This window comes from Lynx rufus, unplaced genomic scaffold (assembly GCF_022079265.1).
Source record: "Lynx rufus isolate CCGP_SWC_20201006 ecotype Redwood Valley unplaced genomic scaffold, mLynRuf1.p SCAF_9, whole genome shotgun sequence".
Taxonomy (NCBI): domain Eukaryota; kingdom Metazoa; phylum Chordata; class Mammalia; order Carnivora; family Felidae; genus Lynx; species Lynx rufus.
In genome coordinates, this window is record NW_025814897.1 from 55,341,511 (window position 1) to 55,358,205 (window position 16,695).

The 16,695-nt window shown below is 55.6% G+C and overlaps 1 protein-coding gene across 1 annotated transcript in view; it reads right to left on the reverse strand.

Moving 5' to 3' along the window:
• MYO7A (myosin VIIA) overlaps window positions 1-16,695 on the reverse strand; it is a 65,843-nt gene that overhangs the window by 40,552 nt on the left and 8,596 nt on the right. The window contains exons 3-13 of the mRNA XM_047071845.1: window positions 12,044-12,228; window positions 11,424-11,545; window positions 11,201-11,343; window positions 10,823-10,936; window positions 9,789-9,942; window positions 9,236-9,312; window positions 8,518-8,637; window positions 7,632-7,774; window positions 7,020-7,230; window positions 6,395-6,530; window positions 3,006-3,112 (exon numbers count right to left, since the gene is read on the reverse strand). Of these exons, the coding sequence (XP_046927801.1) occupies window positions 3,006-3,112; window positions 6,395-6,530; window positions 7,020-7,230; window positions 7,632-7,774; window positions 8,518-8,637; window positions 9,236-9,312; window positions 9,789-9,942; window positions 10,823-10,936; window positions 11,201-11,343; window positions 11,424-11,545; window positions 12,044-12,228 (1,512 nt within the window). The remainder of the gene's footprint in view (window positions 1-3,005; window positions 3,113-6,394; window positions 6,531-7,019; window positions 7,231-7,631; window positions 7,775-8,517; window positions 8,638-9,235; window positions 9,313-9,788; window positions 9,943-10,822; window positions 10,937-11,200; window positions 11,344-11,423; window positions 11,546-12,043; window positions 12,229-16,695) is intronic.

The window sequence follows — 16,695 nt, forward strand, 5'->3', positions numbered from 1 at the left end:
TGAATAAGCGTCCTGTGGACTCAGGGCCCGGGGACGTGTGACTGGGGTTAGACATTAATCAGGGTGCACGATGCCCTAGAAGAATCGTGGTCCTCAAGGCTCAGCTGGTCCCTCCAGCAGCAAAGGCGGGGGTGGGGCTGCCCAGGGCCACTTGGGGAGGCAGACACAGGAGTCAAAGGATGGAAATTGGGGGGTTGGAGACAGGCACAGGACGCATGTTCGGATCACCGGAAGGAGGTGGCGTGGGCTTCTACCCTGAGAAAAGCATAGTCATCGATAAACTGTGACTGGATACTTCACACCCCACCAGACTGATTTCCGGGTCCCTTTTGCAGATCTATCATGTCTCCAGCAATGACAAAACGTATTTTCTTTCTGAGGGGCAATGCTCACAGAGACAGCATTGTGCAGTGACAAAGAGCAAAGGGCTTGAAAAGCTCCCCGTTAAAAATTTTAAAAATAACAATAATAATAAAGAAATAAAAAAAAAAAAAGCTTCCCGTTAGCTCTTGTGTGCGACTTTGGACAAGTTCCCACACCTCCCCGAGACAGACCTGGGTCATATTCCTGGGTGTCACAAACTGTGTGACCTTGAGCAAACACCTTGGCCTCTCTGGGCCCCGGCTTCTCTACCTGCAATGGGGGGACCATAGCAACTGCTGCCAGGGCTGCTGTGGGGAGTGAATGAGTTGGGATGTGTAAGTGGGTAGCTCCCAGCCTGGCCCAGAAAAGACTATACAATCAAGATCAAATTTGTCACTGCTGTGTTCTAACTCTGTGCTCCAAAACTCCCTCAAGAGTGTGCCATTTCCAGAGGCCCCAGGGTCTTTCTCTTGGGCCTCCCCACAGTTCCTCAACAAGTGGGTTCTAGTGCCCAGGTCCAGGGGAAGAAGTCCCAGAACAGGAAAGTTTGTGGAGAGGCTCCCAGATAGATGCTTCCAGGTGCTTTGGAAAGAGAGGAGCGGAGGTAGGAGACGAAGTTCAGTGGTCTTGCAGGACGGCCTACGACCAGGAGGAAAGGCTGGGCCTGGGAGGGGTAGGCTGGGGACCAGCGGAGAGGAGGAGAGAGTGGGAAGAGCCCAGTGCCACAGCTATCCCATCAATCCTGCCACCCTGTGACATGTAGGCCTCGGGGTGGGGATGGCCAAGTGCAGAAAAGCTTCCGGTGCCTAGGGTCCCCACTCTGGCGGGGGCCCCACACTCGCCCTGTCAGCAGTTGGGCCACAGTGTTGGCTGGGAGGGGAGGGTCCCGGGGCTAACCCACGGGCAGAGGACAGAGGCCACTGTCCAGTCACACCCCCTGCTCCTGATATGCCAGACACCCTTCTCCACTGCTGTGGCTTTTGGGAACTATTTTGGAACTCTACGAGGCACTCGGCAGTAGGGGGATGCCAGACACGCAGGAAGGAAGAGAGACTCAGCATTAAGACCAAGTGTGGGAGGACATCAGTACTAGGCAGAGAGGAAATTGAGGGTTGAGAAGAGGGGAAAGAGAGGCAAGGGGACTGCAAAGCCATGCTGTTGCTAACAGGTACCCTGCACCCCTGGGACCTCTAAAGCACCTTAGGAGCCACAATCCGAAGCCGGTGGTCAGGACACCCCAGGGATGCTGTTCCAGGGCCTGAGGAGGTCCGGGGTGATGACGTTAGTCCCAGCTCCACAGGATACTGTGACTTGGGGTGCGTCACCCCTCATCTCTGAGCTTCAGTCCCCCGTCTGCATAATGCAGAAAATACCACCTGCCCCTCCTGTCCTGCAGGGCTACTGAGGGATCTGGCCAAGTCGTGGACACAGAAGCACTTGGCAGGGCCCGGGGGAAGAAGCAGACCTGGATACCCCGAAGAGACTCAGTGGGGGACAGAAGACGTGGGAGACCTGGATTCGAGTCCTGGCTCTGCCCCTGGTTCACGGGGCATGCTGGGCAAGCCCTGTCTCTTTTTCTAGGAGTCAGTTTCCTCCTTTAAGAAACTGAGATGGCCACAGTTCACACAACTCAAACAACAAAAAAGCAAAACCACTCCACAAACCACTCCACAAAAAATAAAAACACACTCAAAAAAAAAAAAAAAGAAAGAAAGAAAATAAGAAAAAGCCGGCCCTTTCCCCAAAACCTCAGTGCCACGGGGGCCAAGGACACAGCCCAGCCCCAGGGGCTGCTGAGGCCTTGCCCGCCATCCACTGGCCCCAGACAGGGGTCTTTTACCTTCACAGAAGCTGCTGACTGGCGAAGAGTGCCCGATGAATAACCACAGAGAAACTATAACAGGAACCACAGTGCAGGGCGAGAGGGGGCAGGGAGCAAGGAGAACGTGGTGGGTCAGCAAACAGAGCAACATCCACCAAGGAGAAAGGAGGCCCCTCGAGGCAGAGGTCTGGGCCCCTGGGGCCAGGGCAGGGCAGGCGCCTGGACAGGCACCGAGGGGGGCAGCGGCTCTGCCCTCCCTGTGAGTCCCTCTGTGTGCCCTTCAGGAAGCCATGGGACAGGAAGAAAATGTGAAATGAAAAGGCATACCATCCTGCAGGAAACAGCACTCTAGGGACAAAGGAAATGCCGAGGGTGGGAAATTCTGCACCCCTGCATGGGGCCCAGGGCTGGGGCACACAGACCCTTTGTGTTTGTTTCTCTGAATACCCGCATCCATCCTTGTCCTTGAGGCTAGATGTGCTCCCTCCTCCCAGGCTCCCTGTGAGCTGCTGGGCATCCAGTTTGGGGCACCTGCCCAGTAAACCGTGTCCTGATCAGGCTCTGCTCTGTGACCTCTCATGTCATCCTTCTCTGGGCCTTGTGCCCTCCCCTGAGTTGGTATAGCAGGAGGACCAGATAGGAGGATAGTGGAGGCCCCGGGTTTCTCCTGGAACCACAGCAAAGCCCTGTCCCCTCTCTGTGGCCAAAGGTGCACAGGGGAAAAACTTGCACAAGGGTGGGCAGAGGTACAGGCCTAGCTTCCCGGGGAAGGGGTAGGAGGGGCCCTTCCTGCCCAACAGAGACCCCGCCCCCACGTTACCATGGCGACATCGGCCTGGAAGATCTGCTTGATGAACTTGTTTCTGGAGGAGTGGACCAGCTGGATGATGTCTCCATGCAGGGTGTCCCGGTTCTTCTCCAGGAAGCCTGGACAGGGGCAAGAAGCAGTCACACCTTGAGCACTCCGGCAGCCTCTTCCTGACAAGCCTCAGCGCCTCCCCAAATCCTCGCTGTCTGAGCCAAACTTCACTGAGTTCAACCACGTCCATTTTCCGGTGGGCCACACCAGAGCCTGGAGAGGGCAGTGGCCTGCCTGACATCACAGAGAAAGTGAGGGGCAGAGCCAGACCTCCCTCTCCCTCACCACACAGCCCCCTCTTCCAGATGTGTTCAAAGAGAAGGGCAGGGGACCTCGGCCCCCAGGTCGGGCAGGGATGCCTTCCCCAGTGAACCACCCACAACGCCAGCCTTAGTCTTTTGAATGAAAGTATCAAAGGCCCTTGTTAATTACAGCGTGTCACCTGGAAGAGAACACGTGCGGATCTAGTTCCAGCTAATAGTACAGGAATTTAAAATACCTGTACTATTTTGCCCAGTGCACTCTGTTTTACCAAGGGTCCTCACAGCACTGATGCTCACAACCCCCCCTGTATTTGTGGGGTGGGCAGGGATTGTCTTCCCCATCCCACAAGGGTGGAAACCAATGCTCAGAGAAGCTGAGCTAGTTATCTAACACCACACAGCAAGCCATGAACAGAGTTAAGACTTGAACGTGGGACTCCTGGCACCAGCCCGGGGAGGCTCCTCTCCACCATACAGATCCCCAAGAGGGCTGCTAGTCCCAGGGACTGAGTTAGGAACTGGTTAATGGCAGGGGTTGGGAGAGGGGGCTTGATAGGGCGGGGTGGAAGATGGAGTGCCCAAGGGCTGGGGATACCTGCCTGGCGAGGAAGAACACTGCAGAGAAGCAGGACCCTTACCCTGTGGGACTCAGGCCGCCCTGGCTTGCAGACAGCACAGAGACCCAGTGCAGGGAGGCCCGCCTAGTGTCTGGGGAGGGGAGTGTCCCAGGAGGCACTCAGCAGAGGAAGGGTGGGTTTTGGAGTTGGGATGGAATTGCAGGTTCTAATGGAAAGTCTCAGACTCACTCTGGGGCCCCAGGATGGTCCCCTTCTGGACCTCAGCCTCCTCATTTGTCAGAAGGGAATGAGGATACCCATAAGCTCTTGCTTGGCTTCAGATCACCTAATACCACCTGCTTCATAAATGAAATGCCGAATTAAAACAGTACTTTGCGAACCAGGAAACGCTGGCAGAATTGTTTAAAGCAGCTCAAAACTGGTTAGTGACTTTAGGCAAGTCATCTCCCTCTCTGTGCCTCAGTTTTTAAATCCATGAAGTAGATAATTTTAATTTTATATTTAATGTAATTTAATTTATATTTTTATATTTAATTTAATTAAATTAATTTTATATTTAGTTTTATATTTAATTTAGTTTATAATTTATATTTATAAATATAATTATAAATATAATGTATATATAGTTTAATTAGTTTATAATTTAATTATAGTTATAATTTTATAACTTTGTGCAGAGTCCACTCAATATTCTCATCTGTATTCTCAGCAAAAGCATGAAGTCTGACACATAATAGATCTCAGTGAATATAGGTTGAACTGAACTGAAAAATACAATCCTCAGGGTGCCTGGGTGGCTCAGTCGGTTAAGCATCTGACTCCAGCTCAGGTCACGATCTCATGCTTCATGAGTTCGAACCCCGCATCCGGTTCTGTGCTGACAGCTCAGAGCCTGGAACCTACTTCGGATTCTGTGTCTCCCTCTCTCTCTCTTCCCCTCCCCAGCTTGCTCTCAGTTTGTTTGTGTGTCTGTCTCACTCTCTCAAAAATAAACATTAAAAAACACACACACACACAATCCTCTACTACTCCTAACAACAGACACATTTGTTTTCCCAAATGTCCTTCAGACGTAGCGTTGACCTCCTTTTTAACAGCAGGGTTGGATCTCACAGTCCAATAGTTGAAGGAGGGCTGGGAGCCTTCAGATTCCATCCCTTCAGGCTGGCTCACTGATATACTTATCAGTATACATCAGTATATATGAGGGGTGCCTGGGGGCTGAGTCGGTTGAGCGTCTGACTCTTGCTTGATTTCAGCTCAGGTCACGATCCCAGAATCATGCTATTGAGCCCCACGTCAGGCTCTGTGCTGAGTGTAGAGCCTGCTTGGGATTCTCTCCCTCTCCCTCTGCCCCTCCCCGACTCTCTCATGCTCACTCTCTAAAATAAAAAAATTAAAAAAAATTTTTTTTAAATAAAAAAACAAGGAAGTATGAAACCAATAGCTCTTTGCTTGTTTGTTTCGATTTTCACTGGCCTGAGACTGCACATGGGACCCTTCGAGACACACACCACAGCCGATGTCCATCCAAGGACGCGGTCCTCTAGACCAGGACGGTAGGGGTGGAGCTGCAAGGGCAATCTGCGATTCCAAGTGGGGTGAACCTGACGTGTTCTGACTCTCTTCTTCACCTCTAGCTTTAAAATGAACCCAACTGCACGTCCCAGCAGCAAGGAGGATGTATCCCCTTCAAAGCTTACACTTAGTCGTGTTGCTGAGAGTTTGGGTGAATAACAGGGCTGGTTCCAGGCCCAGATTTGCACCTAATGGGCCATGTCAGGAAAGACCGTTAACTTTCCCTTCTGAGCCTCAGCTTTCCCATCTGTACAAAGGAGCACTAAGCCCACCCGAAAGAATTGAAAGCAGGGACTCAGATACTTGTACACCCATGTTGGTGGCAGCACTATTCACGATAGCCAAAAGGTGGCAACAACCCAAATGTGCATCAAGAGATGGATGAATACACACACACACACACACACACAGAAATATTATTCAGCCATTAAAAAGGAAGGAAATTCTGACACATGATACAACATCGATGAAACTTAAGGACATGCTGAGAGAAATAAGCCAGACACAAAAGGGTAAATACTGTACGATTTCACTTACAGGAAGTCAGAGTCAGACACATAGATATGATATAGATATGATATAGAAACAGAATAGAGGTAACCGGGGCTGGGGAGAATGGGGAGTTATTGCTTAATCAGCACTTATTTGGGGTGATGAACAGGCTCTGGAAATGGATATGGGTGATGGCTGCACGATATCGTGAATGCACTTAATGCCACTGAATTTTAGCCTTAAAAATTGTTAACATGGTACATTTCATATACTTCACCACAATTGATTAAAATCTCTGTAAGAAAGGAAGAGCACTGGGCCCAGTGTTTCCTAAGGCCCCTTCCCTCTCTGTATTCCCAACCCCGTTCTGGGCAGGAGAAGGGGAGGGCCAGAGAGGGCACAGGAGAGGAGACCCCAGCCCCAGACAGCCCACTTGTACCTTGGCTCTCATAGTAGACGATGCCTGCAAAGTGGTTGATTCCAAACTGAGTCTCATGGTTGTTCTTGGGGGGGATGTAGTTCGAGTTCAGCTTGTGCTGGGAGTTCAACTTATGCAACATGGTGGTGTCCGTGCCCTGTGGGAACCGAGCGCCGTGGTCAGCCCCCTCCCCCCCACCCCTCCCTCTCCCAGGTCCTTCTGCCTTTGCCGCCCCAGGCCTTTGCACCCCCTCTCCTGTCTTTCTCAGGAGCTCCCTGTACCCCACACAGGAACTCTCTGGGCCTCCATTTCCCTATCTGTTAAGTGGGTGGATTGGAACTACAGTCCAGTGTAGAAGATCTATTTCCCACAATGAAAGTCATGGGAGCAGTACCCGCCCCCGCCCCGAGACACATTCCATGTGTGGGGCACCTATTCTGTACCAGCTATTAGTTTAAATCATCATTGTTTGGTCCAGGACCCTGTGGACCGTAGGTGATCCCCAGATGTCAGACAAATGCACCTGAATCGGCCTCAGAGGCACCCTGAGAGGCATGTGTCATCAGTCCCATTTCGCAGAGGAGGAAAGTGGAGGCTCAGAGTGTGAGGGGATGTTTTGCACGGGCTCCAACAAGGGCAGGCCCACCTTGGGGAACTTGCTCTCCTCGTCGATGAGGGAGATGATGTTCATGGGTTTGTTGGCGATCATGTCCAGAGCGTCCTGGTTGTCAGTGAACTCGATGTGCAGCCAGTCGATGCTCTCCAGGTCGTACTCCTCCTGCTCCAGCTTGAACACGTGCCGCACAAAGAACTGCTGCAGGTGCTCGTTGGCGAAGTTGATGCAGAGCTGCTCGAAGCTGCAGGGTGCACAGGGCACGGGTGAGGTGCTGGCCTGGCCGGGGCCCCATGTACAGCACACCCTTGGCCACGCGGTGCTCCCATCACGGGCTCTCCAGCCTCTGAGGTGGGCGCCATTGTCAAGACCCGCCCCCCCCCCCATCCCGGAGGTGGAGAAGGGGACACTGAGTCAGAAGAGAGGGCTACCAGGTGGGCACCAAATCCCTGGAAGAGCACCTGGGAGAGGAAGAGCCAAGGCACTGGGTAGGGGCGGGCAGAGAGGGGCGTGAAGAGGGATCCAAAGTCATCAGGGGAGGTGGGAAGTTGGCTGATGAGATTCAGGTTTAAAGGCAGAGATTTGACACCTGTTATGTCCATGTTGTGAAAGAAAACTCCCACAGAGCAGAGCCCCTTGAGGTACCTGTTCACAGCAAAGTTCTCGAACCCAAAGATGTCCAGGAGGCCGATGGACCGGCGAGAGCTCTTCACTTCCTGGGAGGGGGGCTTGTAAATTGCTGCATTGATCTTGTCCACTATCCACACAAAGAGCCGCCCGTAGATGCCCTGTGAGGGGGCTGTGTCAGCCGCTGTGCCCAGCATGCCCTCCCAAGAAGATCCCGGGCCGTCATGGCCTCACTCAGCCCCTTCTGTGCTGTTTGAAACCCCCTAGCCTTTCCTCAAGCTTTTCCCTTTCCTTGGATCACCCTTTCCTGCTAGAACAATTCCTTCTCCTTGTCAAAGCTCTGTCAAGCCTTCCTAACCTCGAAGTTTGGGAAGAAGCCCTCATTTGGGCTCCCATATCTCCACCCATCTCTGTCTCCCTAACAGCACCAAACCTGGTGTGAGGCGGGGGGGTGGCAATCTGGACTGTGGAAATGGAAAGGACTGGGGGCCCTCTCCACCTGACCTGGTCCATCTTCAGTGTCTTCCTTAGAGAGACCAGAGAGGGTATTCTCTGGGCTGGGAATAGCACAGCAGACCAAGCACCCAAAGAATGTGACCCAGTATGAGGCCCCATGGGGCTGGAGAGCAGAGCAGGCCAGGGGTGGAGGACCTGAGGAGACCAGGGCTGGCAGGGCTCCTGAGGAGCATAACAGCCCCTTGTAGGATGAACAGAGCTCAGGAGAAGGCAGACTCTTGCTTAGGCCCCCCCAGAGAGCCAGTGGGCAGGACGCAAACCCAAGAGCAGGTAGGGGTCCAGGCCCAGATGTCCTTCTAGCTCCTTGGACTAATCCCCTCCGGCCCATATCAACAACCTAACACCCCAAGGGGTGGAGTGAGCCAGTGCCACTCCACAAACGGCCCACCTTGACGAAGGCATCTCGTACATCCAGCGCCTGCTCCCTGCTGAGCGGGGTGGACACCGTCTCCCCGCGGGTGATGAGGGTGCGGCTGGTCAGACAGTTCATCAGGTCTGGGGGGTTCACCTGGCAGGGCAGCATCCAGGCGCTCAGCCAGCCTCCCGCAGCCCATCCCTCCCTCCCCCACACCGGAGAACTCCCCTCCCCCTGTCCAACCAGGCCTTGCTCAAACCATTTCCTCCACTGAGAACACCTTCCCCACAGCCAGATACCCCCCAAATGTCAAACCCCACCCAAACGCTACCCAGAAGGACTGCTCTCTCCTTGACAGCCTTAGCATGTTACCTGGCCCTCTTAGGACTGGGATAGACCCTGGCTTTATTCATCCCAGTTTTCAAACCCAGGGCAGAGCCTAGTAACCCTTGGCTAAAACACCAACGGGCCGGCTCACCCCAGATCCCCCGCGCCCTACCTCATCCCCAGGAGCAGTGGGGCTAGGGCGGCAAGGCTCCTGGGTGCTGGGTTCCACTCCCCCTCTGAGACCCGTGCCCAGCACAGATCCTACCTACCCACAGTTGGTTCTCCACATTGAACTTCCAGAATTCTCCAAAGCAGATGGCCCCAGCTTCCAGGTTCCCACATCCCCAGCCCCCTGAACCTGAGTCAAAACTGTCCCTCTGAGAGAAACAGAAGCAGCCCTGGGGACAGAAGGCTGGACACTGACCTCAAGCAGGGACGCAGCTGTAGCCAGGGATGGGGAGAAGAGGACCTCACAGGCATCCAGGTTTTCAAACGTGCGGGCTGTCGGCAGCAAGGGGGCGCAGGGTCAGGAGAGGGAGGGCAGGCATGGGGGAAAAGGGCAGGCTAGGAGGGCCAGGCTGTCAGGGGTCCTGCTTTGTCCACAGAGGCCATCAGCACTGCGATCAAGTGCTTCTCTGGGTCAATGTATGTTCTCATCATGAGCTATAGGCACCCTGAGGGCAGGAACTGTGTATGCCCAGCACCTGGCATCATGCCTGGCATCCAAGTAGAGACACTGACAGTCATGCCCATCTCCCCTCGTATTCCTCCACCCTAGATGCCCAGAGTGCTCAGTGGCAGCCCTGGCTCCTATGAAGCAGGGTTTGTACCTGCTGGGACGGAAACTGAGCCACAATCCCCCACAGGTGGGGCTAAGAGCCACAGGTGGCTAGGTGCTGAGCTGCCTTTGGACTCCATGCAGGGGTGGGGTGGAGTGGGGTGGAGTGGGGTGGGGGTGCACCATCCGGGCCCCTCACCCTCATACTGCAGATTGCCCAGGTGCAGGATGGAAGCCAGGAGCTTCGAGATCTCCCAGTTCTCAGTGTCTGTGAACATGAGCACCTTCATTGCTGAGCGGATGTTGGCGTACTCCTGGCTGTCCTCCCGGCCCTCGCAGGTTATGCAGTTACCCTGGTGGGAGGGGTGGGAGAGTGGGGTGCAGGAGGGCATCAGCAAGGCCGTAGGGACCCCCAGAGAGGCAGTACCTGGGATGCAGGGCCCCCTCTGCCAGGCCGAGCCAATCTGGGATGCTGGGCACTGACAGGACTCTGCCTCATGACGTGTGCCCACGAGACACATGTGTGCGCACGTAGCTTCTTATCCAGCTCCAGGAAGTGTCTGGGAAGGCCTGTCACACCTACAGCACACACGCTCCTTTGTTGTCCCACGTTCCTCATTTGCATCCATGCGGCCTGGCCCAGCCCAGCCATGGGTTCTCCCCAGGGCTAAGGAAGCTGGTACCCCCCGAGCCTGTTTGTACACACACAGACCCCCTCCAACCAATGCTGGGTGGCAGCCACGGTCCTGGGGCCCACTTCTCACTGGTGGCCAGCCAGCAGCAAGAGGCTGGCACCAGGCTCTGTGACCAGCGAGGCTGAAGCTGCAACAGCCTGTGCCCTATAGTCTTGGGGGTCCTGGCAGAGATCTCGGTCTTCACATCCTCGAAGGCTGAACTAATAGCACGTGTGTGCAGGCAGGTCTGTGCACGCGTACACGTGGGCGTGTGTGTCTATGCGTCCCCGGGTCTAGGAGGTCTATGCATATTTAGGAACATGTAGATCTGTGACGACGATTCATCTAGATGCACGTGCAGCTGGGAAAACGCCCAAGGTGGGGACAGGCCTTATGGCACATACAAGCCCAGAGTTGCCTGGGGCAGTCAGGGGACAAGGGGAAAGCCCACACGGAGGATCCCGCCCGCCAGGCCTGGAGCTGGGGAGCGGCCGAGTGGACTGCCCCCGACCTTGCTGGGACAGGTGTCTCCCTCCCTGGTGCCCTGCCCAAGCCTCACCATAGCCAAGTAGTTATAGTCTGTGGCCTGGCCCAGGCCCAGCTTCTTCTTCTGATCCGCACTCATGCCCTCCAGCATGCAGTAGAACACGTGGTAATTTCTTTCATCAGGAGCCTGAAAATGGGGTACAAGGTGTTGGGGGGCAGGGGCAGGAAGAGGCATCAGAAACCAGACAGTCAAGACTGAGACATGGTTTACTGTTTCGACAAACGACTTCCACAAAAAAGCCCCTACGGGTAGGTTTCGTGGCAGGAATTCAGGCCCTAAGACAAGCCAGCAGCAGCATAGGGACGATTCAGACTACACGTACCCCCCACCCCCCGGCCCCTGAGGCCGGGGGTCCTGTGCGGGTCAGCTCTGCCCCGGGCTCGGGCCCACCTGACGACAGACACGTGACTTTTCCAGCAGGTACTGCTCGATCTTGGCACCCTCGATGGCACCTCGCTTGTTGAAGTGGATATCGATGTACTTCCCAAAGCGGCTTGAGTTGTCGTTGCGGATGGTCTTGGCGTTCCCAAATGCTTCGGGGTGGGGAGAGGGTCATGGGCAAGGTCAGCACCCACCCAGCCACCCAGCCCCACTCTGAGAGCCCTGGCCCTACCTTCCAGGATGGGGGTGGCTTCCAGCACCTGCTGCTCGATCCACGAGTGCTGCCCACTGATGGCCGCCAGGAACTGCAGGATCAGCTTTGTGCTCTCTGTCTTCCCTGCCCCAGACTCCCCACTGCAGGGGAGACCCAGAGAGGGGTAGGACCCGTCACAGCCCGCACTGGCCCTCTCCCTACGGGGCTTTGGCCCAAGCCGCTTCCCCCACCCGCGCCTCCCCCTACCCAATCTGTAAAATAGGCTGACAATATGGACCTTTCAGGGATGGGGACAGGCTACAGCAGCTCAGTGCTCTGCCACAGCCAAAGGTACTTTCCTTCCCCTTTATTTAGACACAGACACCCCTCCATCTATACTTGCCATAGAGCGTGGCATATGTTGATGCTAGACCAATGCTCTGTCCTATTACCCTTTGCCCAGCAGAGAATAGGAACCTAAAATTTCACCTGACTATAACTTAACAGAACCCAGTAATGAACAAGGTAGGCCTCAAATGCTAACAAGAACTTTGGCAGCATTAATAGAGATATAAAGCCTGAGAAAGGGGAGGTGATTCTCCATGAGGCACTAGCAGGAGCACAAAGTTGGAGCTCCAGTCTGGTGCCGGGCTACCCACCTGATGATACAGCACTGGTCACGGCTGTTGCGTTTCATGTTGAAGTAGCAATTATCGGCAATGGCAAAGATGTGGGGGGGCATCTCCCCAATCTTCTTGTTGGTGTACTGGCGGATGTGCTCTGGTGAGTAGATGGAGAGCAGCTGGTAGGGGTTCACAGCCACTAGAATGGAGCCTGTGTACGTCTGCGGGCAAAAAGGGACGAAGAACTCACCACTTCCCGTGAGGGAGGCTCTGACTCTAGAAAGCTCTCAGGCTCTGCCCTGCTCCATTCCTCTGGAAGGGACAGCCCTGACTTTGGAGTCACAGGACCTGGGGTCAGAATCCAGCGTCTCTAGGAGCTGAGAGTGGGGCTGTCAAACTAACATTGGGTCTAGGTTGGAGTAGGTGCTCAGTGAGATCTGATGAAGGGAGGAACAAGTGGGGAGAAAGGGAGCGTCTCTAAGTCCCCATTTTCCATATCGTTATCTGTAAAATGGGCATAATGTAACTGTTTATAAGGATTAGGAGGTAGTGTACTTTAGAAGTCATAGCACACTGCAGGTATTACTCAAATTACTCAAAAGTATGGTCCCCACTTTTGCCTCCAAGCCCTGTATCCCAAAGGTTTGGAGTAACATTCATAAACCAGACCAGTCTGGAGCAGAGGCTAGGTTGGTCCAGGGGGAGTGGAACCAAATCATAACAGGCTGAAGGGGCTGGGGGATGTGGTTTGGGGGCTGGGTAGGCCCCAGTCTCCATAGCACTGCCCCAGGGCAGAGGGGCCCCTGTGTTCTGGGGGACAGGACACCTCCAGCCATCCTGGCCAGCACAGGTGCAGGGACCCGGTGCACCTCAAACTACTAGGGGACTTTCTCTCCTTGGGCTCCTCTGTCGGTGCACTAACTGGCCACCTGTGTACAAGATTTCCTGCTGTGAGGCTGGGTCCCTGCCACACAGGGGACAACATGGCCCGGGCCTCTAGCCACCAGGCAGAATAAGGTGCCCAGGGATCACTGCTCCCTCCACTTGCCCCTCCCCACCCCAGCTTGAAAAGGTCAGGCTCAGCCTATAATGGGTGATGGATATATTGACATCCGGGCCTGGAGAGACTGAAGAAAGGTGTGACCACCAACGGGAAATGACAGTCGGGCCCCTGTCGCCTCCCACCAAGGGCTTAGTGCATCACCCCAGAAGCCTCAGCCCAAGGTAGCCATGCAGGGAAAGTGCTGCTGCCAGCACCCCATTTCAGGGGAAATGCCCCAACGAGGGCCAGGATGGCTGTGCGAAGCAGCCCTGGGCTGCACAGCCCAGACCTGGGTTCCAGTTCTGGCTCTACCTGCCCTGGGTCAGGAGAACTGGCCATTTAGTGCCCTTCTCTGGGCCCTGGAGGATGCTCCCCTGCCATCCAGGCTCTCCCTCCAAGCAGCGCCATGCCAGAAGCAGCAGAGCCTGACCGTGCTGACCACCCCACTGCATGCAAGAGCCCAAGCAGGCAGAGGTAGGGTGGAGTGGGGACGCAGGCTGAGGGACCGGCCAGGCCAAGCACGTACGGACAGCCAGAGCCAGCTCTGTGCCACACTCACCCGCCCTCCACAGTTGGTCTGAGGTTGGAAAGTGGGGAACAGGAGACAAGGGAGCTGGTCAGTGGGGAATGGGGACATAAGGGCATTCTCCACTAAGAACACCCCACACAGCCCAGGGCTGGGCTAACTTCTCAGATCAGAGCCCACGAACCTCCAGCTCCAGGGCGCTCAGACCCATCATCTACAGCTCAGCCCTGCCTGGCTATGGGAGCCAGCTGACCGTCTGTCCCCAGGCGGGGGAGTCAGCCGCAAAGAACATATCTTTGGCAGATCGCTTTGCTTCTCCACACCTCAGTCTGCTCATCTGTAAAGGGGGGATGGTTAACACCTACCTCCCAGGGCTATGGAATGACTGAAGGGCTTACATAACCTTTGACGTGTGCCTGCTTATGGAGTAGCCGTCCTTAAGTGCCTCCTTCCTTTCTTCTTGGTGGTTCCTTAATAACATGGCACCGAGGGGCGCCTGGGTGGCTCAGTTGGTTAAGCGTCCATCTTCGGCTCAGATCGTGATCTCACAGTTCGTGAGTTCAAGCCCCACGTCAGGCTCTGTGCTGACAGCTTGGAGCCTGCTCCAGATTCTGTGTCTCCCTCTCTCTCTGCCCCTGCCTGCTCATGCGTTCTCTCTCGCTCTCTTGCTCTTAAAAACAAACATGTAAAAAATAAAAAAAAATTTTAAATAACCTGACACCAAACCGCCTGCTCTGTGATCGCCATGTGGCAAGAGGCTGGCTCCATGCAGTCCTTTAAGGACCCTCCACTGAGACACATGGGGAGGCTGACAGAACATCCTGGGAGCTGGGGAGGGAAAGCTAGGGCCTGTAGGAAGCAGCCGATTCCTCTGGCGGGGAAGGGGGTGCGGTGTGGGGAGAGGGGGAGTGAGGGCTGGTCGTGGGAACCAAGCACAGAGGCGTGAAAGGGCATGGCATTTGGAAGGTCTGTCGGAGAAAGGTCATCTTGGCAGCTGTGGGGAGATGAATGGTTGTCCCCGAAGCTGGAGGTAGAGACACCAATGCAGACCTAATGAGCTGGTCAACAGGCGCAGCCAGAGCCAGACAGAGGTGGCCCCGGGAGCAGGCTCGGTGACCAAGTGCCGGGCCGGCCAGTGCCAAGAGGATGCACAGAGGCACTCCGAGAAGCCTTCCTGCGGCAGGCCTTGGGCCTTCCTCTCCCCTGCACGGCTTCCAGGGCCCTTTCCGCTCCACCCACAGCCCAGAGAGCCCTCTGGAACAGCAGCCCCCAAGCCCCTGCCTCTTGGACATCCCCCCTTCCGTCCACACGCCTGCCCAGACTGGACCCCACCCTCCCCTCCAACCCTGCTCCCTCTCAGCCAGCCCAACTTGGCCAGCAGAGCCCCACCATCCTTCGCCCATGGCGGGACCTGGGAGGCCCCCATTGCCTCCCTCTCCTTCATACAAGCCCAACTCTCTCCATTGGCACAGCCACACCCCTGACGCTGGCCACCACGGGCTCTCAACAGACCACTGCAGGCGTCTCCCATCTGGTTCCCAGCTTCTGTGCTACCCTCACCCCCTACAATCTACCCTCCACACTGAGCCAGGGCCAGCTTTTTAAAACGTGGCTGTGTCACGCCCCTGCTGACAACCGTCAGGCAATTTCCCACGGCTACAGGACACAAGACGCCAGAGTCCTGGCCCTCACCAACAGCATCCCACAGCCAGGAGGCTCCGTCCATGTTAAACCTTCAGTTAGAAGCACCAACTCCATCCCCCCCCCGCCCCCCACCAGCCCAGCTAAGATGAGATGATCCCCCCCTTCAGGAAGCCAGGCAACCTCCTATGTGCCCACATGATCTCCATCACTTGGCCCACCTGACTCCTCTGCAATTCTGGTTCAAGGGCTCTGCCCCCTAGCCTCACTGTCCCTTCTACCCAGGCCTGGCACCGCGCATTAACTGGGGCCCAGAGGAAAGAGCAGAGAAGGGATCTGAGGGGACAGCCTGTCAGCAACTCTTAGGCAGCCTTGGTGGTTCATGGGGAAAAAGCACAGAACAGGGTAGAGAGAAATGCTACTATTTGTGCAGAAAAAAAAATTTTTACATGTAATTTCATATCATATTCAATATAGATCATAGATACAGTCTTTGTCTTGGAGGACAGATAAGAAGTCGGCCGTGGTTTTCTCTGTGGCAAGAGGACAACTTTCCAGTTTACAGCACGTGTGCCCATTTCAGAACAGCTAATAGAAGCAAGGCCACTCCCGTCAGTGAGGACGACCCCCACCCCCCACACCGCAGAAGGGCAAGAACACCAATCTGCCAGCTGGACCCCTGTTGGGTGCAGGACGTTGCCACTGCACTTGGTTGCTGCCTGTGCGCCTCAGGAGGCCAGCGGGAGGGGTTATACAGCCCTTTCCAGATGGGAAAGCAGCCTCTGGGAAGCAGAGGGACTTCGAGATCAATTCACGAGAAGCAGGGGGCAAGGAGACTCAGGCCCATTCTGCCCCCGCCGGTCCCCCAAGGCTCTCAGCTCTGCTCCCTGAGCCCCTCTGGCCTCCTCTCTCCCTCCAAGGGTCCGTGGTCAGCAGGGGGTTAATGCCCAGCTGCCCAGCACAGGCTTCCTGCTCGAGCCTCCAGGAAGAAAAACCTGCCTTTGGGGCCATAGGTTGGGAGGGGGAGAGATAACGACTCTTTCCAAGCCAAGGACACAACACACGTGGTCTCTAGGGGCCCCAAGTCCCCAAGCAGAGTTCCGGGAACCTCTCTGGAGCCAGAGACACACTCCAGGAGATGTGACAGGAATGGCTCCGCCTCTGCCAGGAAGCCGTCCGGCCTGTCAGCCCTGGAGCCTCTTAGCCCGCCATGGAGACCAAAACACATCCTGGGCACACGCACCTTCCCAGAGTCACAGAGGCGCTCACCCAGAAAGTCTCCCCACCGTGTCAGAGGGAAGTCTGGGACCAGAGAGGAGCAGGGACTCCCCAAAGGCCAACTGCCAAGACTTGGACCCGGGCCGGCCTATTCATTAGGGAGCCCAGAATTCCCACCAGCCATGCCCCTTGCTCCCTGTGGGACCCAGGGTTGCCAGGTGTCTTCTGGGGGTCCTCCCCCCATTGGGGATGTCCAGAGCT